The sequence below is a fragment of the Melanerpes formicivorus genome, unplaced genomic scaffold (assembly GCF_026170545.1).
Source record: "Melanerpes formicivorus ecotype bairdi unplaced genomic scaffold, bMelFor1.0.p_v2 SCAF_28, whole genome shotgun sequence".
Lineage (NCBI taxonomy): Eukaryota > Metazoa > Chordata > Aves > Piciformes > Picidae > Melanerpes > Melanerpes formicivorus.
This window is the reverse complement of record NW_027142380.1, coordinates 7,066,834-7,079,119: the sequence shown is the minus strand read 5'-3', so window position 1 is coordinate 7,079,119 and position 12,286 is coordinate 7,066,834. Positions and strand designations below refer to the sequence as shown.

Below are 12,286 nucleotides of genomic sequence, written 5' to 3'. Positions count from 1 at the left end.
TGTTTCTCAAGTGTTTTCTTTTACTGTAGATTCAAATGTAACAACAGAATATAAATTACAGTAAAATAAGGTTGGCAAACAGGATCTTTTTACAAACTATGTATGTACATTTGTAATTTTACACCTCACAAAGTCCAAGGTCTAATCCTGTGTTTTTAAATGTGTGTACATTCTTAAAAGCCTTGCTGAACTGGGGCCAAAGCCTTGCCATTGCCACCTCCCTCTGCCACACAAATTGGATGTGTAAGGGATGGGATTGCTGTGCTGAAAGACAGTTAAAAAAAACCACAAAGCAAACAAAAAAACCCCCACCCCAAAAATCCCCCCCTCCAAAAACAAAACACCCCTAAACCCTAAGAAAGCGGTATGATCACATTTTTCCTAATTTAACTTAAGATACTGCATCAATCCGTTTTCATCTGAATAAATTAGGAGGCTGTTCAGAGTGGAATAAAATGAGATTTAGAAGGGATAAAGTAGAAAGTAGCCCAGCTAGGAAATAAAAACTCCAAACTGCTGGTTTGACGTGACACGTCAGCTGCTCAGCATCGGTTGTGTGGGAAACGGCTGAGGCATAACTGGGGTTGAGAAATCAAGGTGGGACGCTCTGTACCGTGTCTTAGTTAAAAAGGTAAATGCAGTCATGGGAAAGCATAAACATGCGTGTTGCATCCGAGTCCTTCTTTTTTTCCTGTTCCACTTTATGCAGAACCAGTTAAACCACATTGAGAGTGTGATGTGCAATTGGCCACTCTCTTGCAGAAAGGATAAAGAGAAGCTGGAGCAAATGTAGAGGAGAGCAGCTAGGATGATAAAGGAGTTGGAGGGAATAGGCTATGAAGACAGATTAAAGGGAATTAAAGATCTACACCCTGGAAAAATAGAGGCTCTAGGAGGATGTGATTATGGTATGTAAGTACATGAAGTGATGCTACAAAGAAGAAGAGGGGAAAAAATTGTTCTCATTAGTTAGCAGTGCTGGAATTTAAAATCCAGCGTTTCAAATCGTGTGCATCTGGGTATATTTGATGTACTTTTCACTACAGTACCAAGGCACAAGGTTGAAATAAAAAATCAGGGTTTAAATAGTAGAGAAACTCATTAATTCAAGTGCAGGAATGGAACTTCCACCTGAGATAAGTGATGGGTTCAGTATGCAGGGTTTGGCAATGGGCAATTATTTTTTTTTCATTTAGGGTTTTTTGGGGGGCATTTTAAATGGTGTAGAAATAACATGCAGTTCCTCCAAGGAAGGGATGTAGGACAGTGGCTGTCCTACCCCACGGAAGATCTGCTGCAGGGTTGGAAGAGAGGATGCCACTGGAAGAGGTTCGTAGTACATTTTGAGTGCTGGAGGGTCATAATGTTAATTGATAATCCAAACTATCAGTGCGTAGATCAAAACCAGAAGATGATGCAGATAACTATCCAGTCTGGTTATACTCTTTACAGTTGGGATGGGGGGAGAAGAGATGGAGAATGTTATCCAGGTTTTGTCTTACCCCTGCTGCAGAGGCTGCAGTGTTCTCCTTGCAGCAGACATCTAGAAAATGGTGACACAAGGTGTAAGGAAGTCGGGCCAGAGGTTTGGGGTGCATTGCTGGCCTCATGTTCCAATAGCAGTGCTACAGCTCAGCTTTACTCTTTTTTTGGTGCTTTGTCAGGGGTTTTCTTTCCTTATACCACAGGAGTATATAAAGTTAGTGCACACCGATTAGAAGACAGGATTTCAGCCTGTAGGCTGCAGTTTTAACCTGATTTGTCTTAAATTGGTGTAGTCATTTAAAATGTAATATACTACTCCTGTTACTTCCAATAGGGCTTGATGTAAAACATGAGCTTGTAGGTCTGAACATAGACTAAAGCAATGAGGAAGAGGAGAAATGCAGCTTTAAAATGCATCCCAAAATATCTGAGCCAGTTCTAGGAAGAGCTGTCACTGGCCACACACATCAGATGCCACTGCTCCCAAAGGCCCATGGCTCCTCTGCTAAGCTTTATCCAGTGATGGAAGGGCCTTTACCCAGCTCAGACAATTCTCTGTACAGATCACATACCTGCTCTCTGGGTACTTACTGAGGCTTAGACAAAAGTGTGAATATCTAGAAGTAGTCCATTGTAGTGTATGGTGTAATACTTTTTGGTTGGTTTTTCCATACCTTCATTACTATTTTGAAATTACTGGGTTTTGTTTTAATTGACAAGCTAGAGAGGAGAGAGGTGCTGAACCACCTTAGTAAGAATCCAGAGGGATTTGCACCAGTGCAACTTCACTGCAAAACACATCTTCATTCAATTGATTTTTGCCATGAAGGCAGGGACTTGCATTTGAGTGCAGTTGGTACAAGGATTGCATTTAATCATTACTGCTTCCGTTCTGATTTTTAAATCAAATACAGCGAGTGCTTCTGACTCAGAGAGTTGTGACATTTTCACCACTTTATTCCATCAATGCCTTTTGATGAGGCTTAGAGCTCACCAGGCAGTCACGAATACGAGAGACTCATGTTGGTTCCCAGTTGTGTCTCTCCTTCTCCTGTACAGGACCAAAATCATGGCATTTTGCCTCCACGGCTGCCATCTACATCAGCCCAAGAGGGAATGTGATGTGAGACTGAGCCCTGTGCTCCTGCCTGGACCATACACTGACAGGATTCATGGCAGCTGGCAAAGATGAGGTCACTTCCTATTGGTCTTGTGAAATAAAATAAAATTAAAAAAGAAGAAAGACAGTTTGGAATTTGTGTAGGTGCTTTGCTCAGATGCCTTCCAAGAGGAAAGCAGGAGATGTGGTATTGATTTTTTCAGTGTGCAGGTGGCTCAAGCATGTTCTCAGCACCGTCAGAACGCAAGCAGATGCTTCATAACTGTAATAGAAAATCAAGGTTGCTTCTCAACATCATTGACTTCCCCCAGTGTTTTGGCAAAGATCATTGGCCCAAGCAGATGTGGAAGAGAAAGAGTGGAATATGAAGTACGTGAGCATCATGAATATTTAAAATATGGTCCACTGTGGCAGAGGTGCTATTACTGAGGCTTCCGCTTAGCTGGTTTTTGTATCCACCCATGACTTTCTTGGCAGCTTGTATGAGCATGGCACCCAGTTCCACACAGTTAGTAAGTATGGGCTCAATTAAACCATGCAGCATAAGCAGCTTTCATCCTATTGTTTTGGCCACTACTTTCCCCAGTGTGTTCTTTTGGGTGGACTGCCATTCTCACTCTCCACTGGTTTCTGTATGTCCCATGGCTTTGTGTCCCAGAATGTGATTCTTTCCTAGAATTCATGCTTCATAGAATACCAGGTTGGAAGGGTCCTCAAGGATCATCTAGTCCAACCTTTCAGGGTAAGAATATAGTTAAAATGAGATGGGCCACCTGACACTGTAGCATAGCAGATGTATTCTTAAACAGCTGAAGTGGTCTGGATGTGTGGGCTGTGCAGGTACCAACTTTGACAGCTTTGTCTGCTAGAGCAGTTGGTGAATTTGCTTCCAGACCCTCTGGAAATCCTTGGGGTCACAAAGAGTCATAGGTTGCAAAAGGTGGAGGTAAAAACAACTCTTCTCTGTCCAGCAAGGAGAGCAGCAATGCAAATACCTGGGCCTTCTCTCCCCTCCTGACTTGGAAACAGGGCTGTAGGTAGCAGAGAGTAAGTGGACAGTGATGCAGTTCTCAGCTCCCCACATGGCTTTGTGCCTCTGTCATATGTCACAGATAAGCTGACTTAACAGAAACCGTTTTACCTGCCAGAGGGTTATTTGATGTAATTCGATGTAATAATGCTGCATACTGCATTATTTGAGAATAATTCTATTGTGTTAAAAATTTTGTATGCAAATGCAAGGAGAAAAAAAATCCCCACGTGATCTCGATTTTTACATCATTTTTTCCTTCACTTCTCTGAAAATTATGCCTTGCTATAAAATCACTTCCACTAACTAGTGTTGCATCACCAGTACCCCACCACAAATGTGCGTTCCTGGGAAGGAGAGGGTGACAGAAACAAACACCTACTCTAATGTGTCATTAGAAATCAAACAGACCTAAAACTTGCTTCTGCTTGCCAACGCTCAGATCTTCTCAAAGCCTGTCTCCGGCAGCAAGACCAAGGATGCATCCAGCTCACAGAAACCATGCTTGCACACAGACAAAATATCATTGAACAATTTAAGATTACAGGTTCTTGTGCTCACAAAGCTGTTTGTGTTGGATTAAAAATCCTCATTTTCCACCTCTATTTGCTGAAAGTGAGTACTTATATCAGTTAAACAGAGTTCTCCTTTCATTTCCACTGGCTGCAGCCTTAGTGCGTTACATCCTCTTCTGTATCAACCCGCTCTTTGTTTTGAGGTGCTTCTTAGGGCTCTATCAGGGAACAACTGGTGATCTGTAATATCTTCAAAAGCAGGATGGATGAAATAGCAGTAATCTGATACTGACACATAAAGGTCACTGTAAGGCACCGCTGAAAACCCCAGGCGGGATGGGAGCAGAGACCTTCGGAAAGGCACGCTGCCTACGGAGGGTGCCTACATTTGTTTCTCAATGGTGAGGGATTTTCCTTTTTGAAGTGTCTATTTTTGGCAAGTTAAAGTAGTTTTTCTGCTTTGTCAGATGGTAGTGGAAGTACTATGTAGGTGTTAAGTATGTTACACTTAATGTCATGTTAGCAAAATGACCTTTTAAGTTCCCATTTATAGTCAACGCCAATCTTTCTGGTTATTGACAGTGCTAAACCTTGACATCATGAGCATCGTTTAACAATTTGATGCACTCTTGGTCATCCCATCATTTTCTTTGGACACAATACCAGGGTATCATGTCCTACATAGTTTGTCTTGTCTTGTGCAAGTTCCCTGGAAAGAAAAGAGATTTGCACTTGCATTTAAAAAATAAATACAACTCTCAGTAGGGCTCTTTCCCTCGACTTGGCCATGGCCGTCAGGCTCTCACAGAGACACTTGAAAAAGCCCTGCTGGGGCTTTAAGGCATATGACTCCTGTTGATATTATAATGAGATGTACAGTGCTTAAAACCCATAGGGGACTGATTCCTTACTTGGTATCACATAGCACTTCTACTGTCATCCTGGTGCTGGGGTAACAGGCACCATGTAAATGAATGCACAGACTGGGGTTTGGGTTCTGCCAAACAGACTGAAATCGTAACTCTCATATGTAGTCTTCATGGAGTTTAATGGAGGGTTAACATGAAAGCCTACTCTCACCTCTTCTTGTATTCAGGTATGGAAGCAGATGATAAACCCCATTGTTTTCTGACTTATTTTTTTCTGAGGTGTATGGCGAGCATTTGACCATATGCTTGGCTCAAGGGGAAGGTCCTCTTCGGCCATCCTCCCTCTTTCTCAGCTGAGGAAATGTGTGGTGGAGCATTCTTCTCATTTCCTTGCAGGGAATGCATCAGCCACTTTGTTCTTTAGAAAACTAATAGAGCCTTCTTCCTACTTCCACATTTTAAGACAACCAAATAAGTTAAACCAATGTAACATTCCTGTGTAGACAAGTCCTTTGTAAGTCTCTTCACCTACCATTTGTTTTCCAGGAGATTACTTTGCACATGCATGTATTTAGGTTTGAAGAACTATCTGTAAACAAACAACAACAACAAAAGTGTGTAATGAAGTAATGAATTAGGCTCATGAACAAGTCATCATACTTTTTTTCCCAGTCAGATCTGTGCCTTTCCTTACTGGAAAAAAAAAATTAGAAGTAATTTCTAAAATCCACCTTCCGTTATCTTTAGATTCTTGTTGAGCCCAAAGTCAAAACTGGCAGAAAGTGGGCAATAATTTCTCTTGTAACTTCTTTGTGTTTGGGATAACATCTTGGGGTGAGATGATACTCAGCAGTGATCTTGCTCTCCAGTGCATCAGAAATAATGCAAGAAGGTGATTTTGTATTGGCATGCGGGCAGATATTCCTGCAGAGGAAGAATAAACACCGTTCCCCACAGGCGTATAGAAGCAAAATGACAAAAAGTAGGCAGTTATCCATAACATTACCTGTAATTCAGGGTAAAATAAGTCATAAAAGCCACACCTAGATGCTGGTGTGCATTCATATCCTTTGTGTATGTTTGAAGTTCTTAATACAGCAGAGGGATACTGTACCCAAAAGATGCGCTGTGAAAAATAGATCTGTATGTAAGCATAAAATTGAGATTTCAACGCTATTTTGACATTTTAGTTTTAAAGTCATCTAAGGTAATGGTAATTGTTGCAAAAATAATTCCTTTACTTCAGAAGTTTCCATGCAGAAGTTGAATAAAGAAGGTATTTTAGAATATGGTTCATCAGTTAGTGCACCAGATACATTTCCCTGAGCACCACATGGCCTGGATCAAAGCATCTCATGACTTGGATCAGTGCAGCCAAATCATTACCTATTGATTGGAATCCCGCTGAAGGATTAACCCTTTCATGCCCATACTAAATTTTTTACTTTAACCCTTGTTTCAGTAGTTAGAAAGCTCTCTGATGTTCCTGCCAAATCGTAGCAAGGTTAATAGCCCCCACTAACCCCTCATACTGAGGAACCCTGTGATTATTAGATGTTTTGGGGGTTTTTGTCATGAATTTTGCATTTGAAAATACAGCTTGAATTTTCGTTACTAGAACATAAGGGGCCTGTACTTGTGCAAAGAAACAGCCTGTAAGAGTTAAAAAAAAACAACCAACCAAAAAAAAAACCACCTAACAACCCCCAACCCAGTAAATAAATAACGTGATGGGAAGGCCAAGGCTGCAAACATGATGCTTTTCCTCTTTCTGCAGCGATGAGGAAAACTTGGGTCTGGTTGTATTGTGTAACAAGAATACAATGCTGTATGGAGATGACTTTTTCTTCCTGATTAAGTTGAATTGTAAATATGCAGTGTTCATAAATTTCTTAGCAAAATACCAAGCAGGATATTAAGCAGGTTTGTCAAATGATTTCTCCCCCATCCATGTTAATTTAAATTCTTTATAATTAATGAATGAAATGTAGGAGGATAGCTAAGTAAGAATGACACATGTTTTGCACTGCAAATGGTATTTAATTCTGTTTTGAAAAACCATGGGCAGAGTCAGGTGGGTACCTTGAGATGTTAGGGATGCTTCAGGATCTGTTGTTTGCTGCTCTTTAAGAGTCTTTGTGAAGATCAATTAGTGTGGTACCTTCAGTCACGCCACTTTTGTTCTTGTCTCTTTCTCTCCTCCAGTTTATCCCATGAGGAGCACTCGCACAGCCATCCGCTGTATGGACACGGCGTATGCAAGTGGCCGGGCTGTGAAGCAGTATGTGAAGACTTCCAGTCATTTCTAAAGTAAGGATGGGTTGGGTTCTTTTTAGCACTCTCATTGTACAGAAAGCATGCCCTGACGTTTTCTGTGCTGTCACTCGCTGTGGGTCTGATGCAAAGTCCATTGAAGTCAACAGAGAGCTTGCTTTCACTTCAGTGGCTTTTGGATCAGGCTCAAGAACATTTTAACAGGGGATAGTAAATTAGCCCCATGGGGGATGTATGGTCTTGCTCAGTGTATTACTATAAAATAGAGTGTTTGCAGTTCTGCAGCCTTTTTATTTGTTTAAACAATTTTTAAGTTGCAGTATTGATAACATAAACAATAGAGCCTTGATTTAACCTTGATTTCACTTTAATTTAGAAATTTAGTCTTAAATTAACTCCATAATTGAAGAGAGAATTGCAGAACATCACGTGAAATTTAATTTATGTCAAATAAGTAACTAATGAACAAAGTCTATCCTACTAAAAATAAACTATAATTATATTAATTGGGCCCCTGCAGTTCGCTGCAGACCTTTTCCTTGCTGCCAAAGAACACAGTTTTACACGTTGCATAAACAGCGCATTATGAACTAGTATGTGGTAACGTGTGCATCCCAATGCAGGGAAGGACCAGCAGAGCTCTAATAACTTAAATACATGGCTGCTCCACAGCTACATCATCAGCCTCACCCTTCCAAGCTGGAGCAAAAAACATTCCAATCACAAAAGAGTTTTCTGTCTGGGTAGATCACCAGGTACCATGTATGCTTTGGGTACATCCGGGTTCTTGAAGATTAGGACACTGATCTTTTCTCAAGTGCTATGGCTCTTCAATTGTAATATCGGCTAAGAACAACCACCGAAGCAGTGTTTATCATTTAAATGCATAAAGAGACACATTCTGCTCCCATTTACAGTGGTGATCTCATGAAGTTAGTCCAGCTAAGTACATGGGATTCTTCAGGGTAGATAAGTAGAATTAGTCCCAAAACATTAAACTTCACCAGTTCTTTCTGAGGCAGTTCCTTGGAGTTTTATTTGAGGGAGGGAAGCAAGCAAGTTTGTTGGATGATGTTAGATGATATAAACAGTCTTTTGCTCTCAGAACAGAATGGACCAGTTCTGATTCCTCTAGCAAAACCCCTTATGAGTACTTTAGGAGCAGCACTGGTGCTAGTATAAACATATGTTACAAGTAAGGAATGGTACAGTAATGAGAAAGTTCTTATTACAAGAGGATTACAAAATAAGAAGGTGCTAGTCATAAATTTCCATGAAGGGTAGCCTCATTTCTTGTAATTCATCTTGTTGTTCACTTAAGTGAAATAAATGCTAATCTCACCATACTTGCCAGCTCATTCATATTCAAATGCCAGACTATAGGCATTTAGACCTTTAAAAGAATTACAGTTTTTGTTGAACTTCATGCAAGTGCAAGGTGCTGTGGTGGCCTTAGATATCAGAATGACGTGTAATGTCACACAAGATCTCACATTATGCCACCTTTGCTTCCTGTGCTAGTCCACTTGTCTAGATTAGATCTGCTGGATCCTGAAACCTTCAGGAAGATTTCTTACAGAGCTGTGGGCTACTTGTTGTGACCATGTGTAGAAAACAGAGCATTTAAGTCATACAGCATGGGTAGAGGCCAGGGTAATTTTCATATGGTATTTTGGAGGTGTTTCAGTAAATAGATTAAGTCCACCAGTTTACCTGGAGGAGATAGTTGGAGCAATCAATGAGTAGAAAGCACCTGAAAACGATTACCAGGCCAGGCTGGACCCAGAGTGGCTCCGTCTGCTCTCAGCTGCAACAATTCTGCTTCTTTTATCACTCACTTATCATCAGTCTTTTTTTTTTTCTTTTTTTTTTCCCATTGAAACCTTTCAACAGAAATATTTCATCTGACTTTCTTAAACCCATCGGCATGTGCAAATTTTCTCATTATCCAAGTTCAGCAGTGTCCAGACAAAGTCTTATTGTTCAGTATGATATTTAACCCAGAACGAATGCAGAAATGAATGTCCCTGAGCAGCGTATTGGCACTGTTAGGAAGTGAGCATTGCTTCATAAAATGGTACTGTAACCTTCCAAGTCTCCTGTGGAGTGACTGTCCTTAAATTATATTGCCATTTATCAGAATTCCTCACTCAATGAAAAGATAACAGGTAGATGAAGTTTCTTTCTGGTACTTGTATAATCCATGAAGCTCTACTGACAGGCTCCTCAAGAGAAAAGCTCTTGTTTACCAAGTGAGATACAACCCATGTAGCAATTTAGCATCACTTAATTTCACTTACCTCGGTAAAAAGGCCTGTTAGAAAAAGCAATGCAAAGTTACATGTAGAATGAAAGCCCTGTATGCCAATAAAACGATTCTGCAGTTAAGGGAGAAAAAAGGACTTGCAGGTCTAAAACATGGTTCATTTCTTTTCCTCCTGAGGAAGAAATATCATAACTGTGGGTAAATCAAAACCAGAGATTTGACACTCTTCTGTGATCATTCTGTAGTGTTTGTTCCCAAGGTGAGGTACACCACAGGGCCCTTGATTTCAAAGATAAATACTGTACAAATAACGATCCTAGTTGTCTTTCACTCACAGCCAACAGGAGGATGCTTATCAGAACCAGCAGATACATGGGCTATTCTACACATTTATTTCCCTGTTTCTTTTTGAAATAAGTTGCAGTTTTAGTGTTGGTTTGTGTTGTCTGTTTTTTCAGTCCATCAGCCATTGGTGACCATGTGATGTGATATCAGTTAGAGCTAAGTGATAGCAGCGGGGGCTGCTGCTAAGCTTAAGGAAACAGTAGTGCCCCGCATTCTCCAGTACACTCGCCAAGCCCCAAACCAACCAAGTCCAGTATCACTGTGGTGATACCACAGCCTTCTGCCAAGGTGTGTAGAGCAAGGGAGGGCTGGAGAGTGCACACGTGTCTCACGTGTTAACCGAGGCCCATCTCACAGGCAGCAGTGAAAGGAGCAATTAGTAGCACAGAGTGACTTTCTCCTTCAGATTTTACTGTATCCTTGATTTCATTTGCATGTGTTTAAAGACTGTTGCAGATAGAAATATCTGCCCCTTATATAGCCAGTGCTTCAGGGATTCCCAGTTGGAGGGAGGGTGGTTTATGCAAGGTATCCAGGGCAAAACAAGGGGAAGGTTGTGTAGGGTTTTACTACCCCCACTCCTCTTCTTTTTTCTCTCTTTATTTTTTTTTTTACCTTTAGATTTTAATATGGTTTAGATGTGCTTAATCACGACTGTACCGTTTTAAAATCAAATCTATTCTCTGAAAGAGAGACAGGTTTGGAGGGATCTCGCACTCCTATATTGCAGTGATGCTGGCAATCTGCTTCATCTGCATTGAACTTCGGTGGAACGAAGGGGAGTTTATGTGAAAGAAACTACTAAGTGCACTCTGTAATGTTTTCACAAGTGTTTTTATCATGGTAACATCTTGTTTACTTTAGTTGCCTGCCTAAAACTACTTGGAACATGTTAAGAAAACATTTCGAGAAAGCTTCTACAAAGAGGCTTTTGTTTAGCAGCAACTGTGAGACTGCTCGGCTCACAAAGGTGTTAACTTTCAACCCCTTAAGCACTTCCACATGAAATTCCAGCAACTGTGTTTGTGGTTTTGGAAAAACAAAGTGTATATTAAAGAAACCAGGTATATGCTAATACATGTTGAAGTAGGCCGGAAATCATAAATTGTTTCAAAGGCATTAATTGCTATCATTTGCATGTCAGAATGTTCCGCAGTGAAATCATCCACAGTTAGCATAACAGAGACTTTTTAATCAAATAGGTAGCAAAGGCAGGGAAAAGGCTAGTCTATAGATGTCTTTTTCAGATTTTAATCCTTGGCAGGCTCTCTTAAGCTCCCCGGCTATCAAGTGCTGCTTGGGAGGGTGCTGCTGTGGGTTCTGCCGCCCCGGCACTCATCCCGCTCCCGGGATGCAGCCGAGCAGTTGGTTTTCCGAGCCTGCCGAGCATTTGGAATTGCCGTTCAAATGCCGGCGTTCTCGTTCTTTTCCCCAGCCCCGCGATGAACCTCGGTGCCCTGGCCGGGGGTTCGGGCCCTCGGCGGCGGCGAGGCGGGAAGGCCCAGATCCCACAGTGCCCTCTAGTGCTCCCGGGATCCATGCTGCTCCGAGGAGCCTTCCCAGACAGGGCCCAAAGGGAGAGCATCCCTGGGAGAGCTTCGCTTCCCTCTTCTCCTGAGCCGCTCACACAGCAAGACAGCCCCAGCTAACTCCCTTGATTTTTAGTTTGACACAAAGAGATCAATATTTTTTCCGCCCAGGCTGAGCGTTCGGCTTCCTCCAGAAAATACCTCAAAGCACTACATGTGATGAAATATTTCTGCATACGTAGTGGGGCACATTGTCTTGCATTATTGCCTTTTATATCTTAAGGTGCTCTTAGTTTATGTTTCACATTATAATTTCCGGTGTGTAATCAGAAAGCATTACTTAAGAGACAAGGATCATCTTTGTTTCATACTTTTATTGACACTGTCTACCATATTACTGCAATGTCTAAATGGTAAAATTTATTATTAGCAATAGTGTCACAAAAGTCTGAGACAGCGATTTTCCTTTCAATAAAAGTAGTTAAAAACCTTTTAGAAAATCCATAATTTTGATTGCTGGTACTTCATAAATGTATAACTGGTACTTTTTAGCTGTCTCTTTAGGGAAAAATGAGTTTTATCACCTGCAGTACCTGGGTTAATGAAATTGTGTGTTGGAATTTAGCCAGAATGAAAGATGAGATCATTCGGTGGCACTAATATTGGCAACAGGTCTCATAAAAACGTTTGACTCTTTTTAGAGAAGTATCACCAAGTTTTTTCTTTCTCTTTTTTTTTTTTCTTTTTCCTGAGGATGGGGTAGAGATTTGAGTTATTTGTCAGTTTGGAAGTTTCTGTGGTTCTAAGATTTTCATCGGCTGTAATATCCAAAACCCAGTGACCTAAAAGCCTC

At 41.1% G+C, this 12,286-nt stretch overlaps 1 protein-coding gene across 12 annotated transcripts in view; it reads left to right on the top strand.

Moving 5' to 3' along the window:
- The window catches only part of FOXP1 (forkhead box P1), a 405,896-nt gene that overhangs the window by 350,794 nt on the left and 42,816 nt on the right, over positions 1-12,286 (top strand). For all 12 annotated transcript variants that reach the window (XM_068154355.1, XM_068154360.1, XM_068154362.1 and 9 more), the window contains one exon: positions 7,225-7,329. In XM_068154355.1, the coding sequence (XP_068010456.1) occupies positions 7,225-7,329 (105 nt within the window). The remainder of the gene's footprint in view (positions 1-7,224; positions 7,330-12,286) is intronic.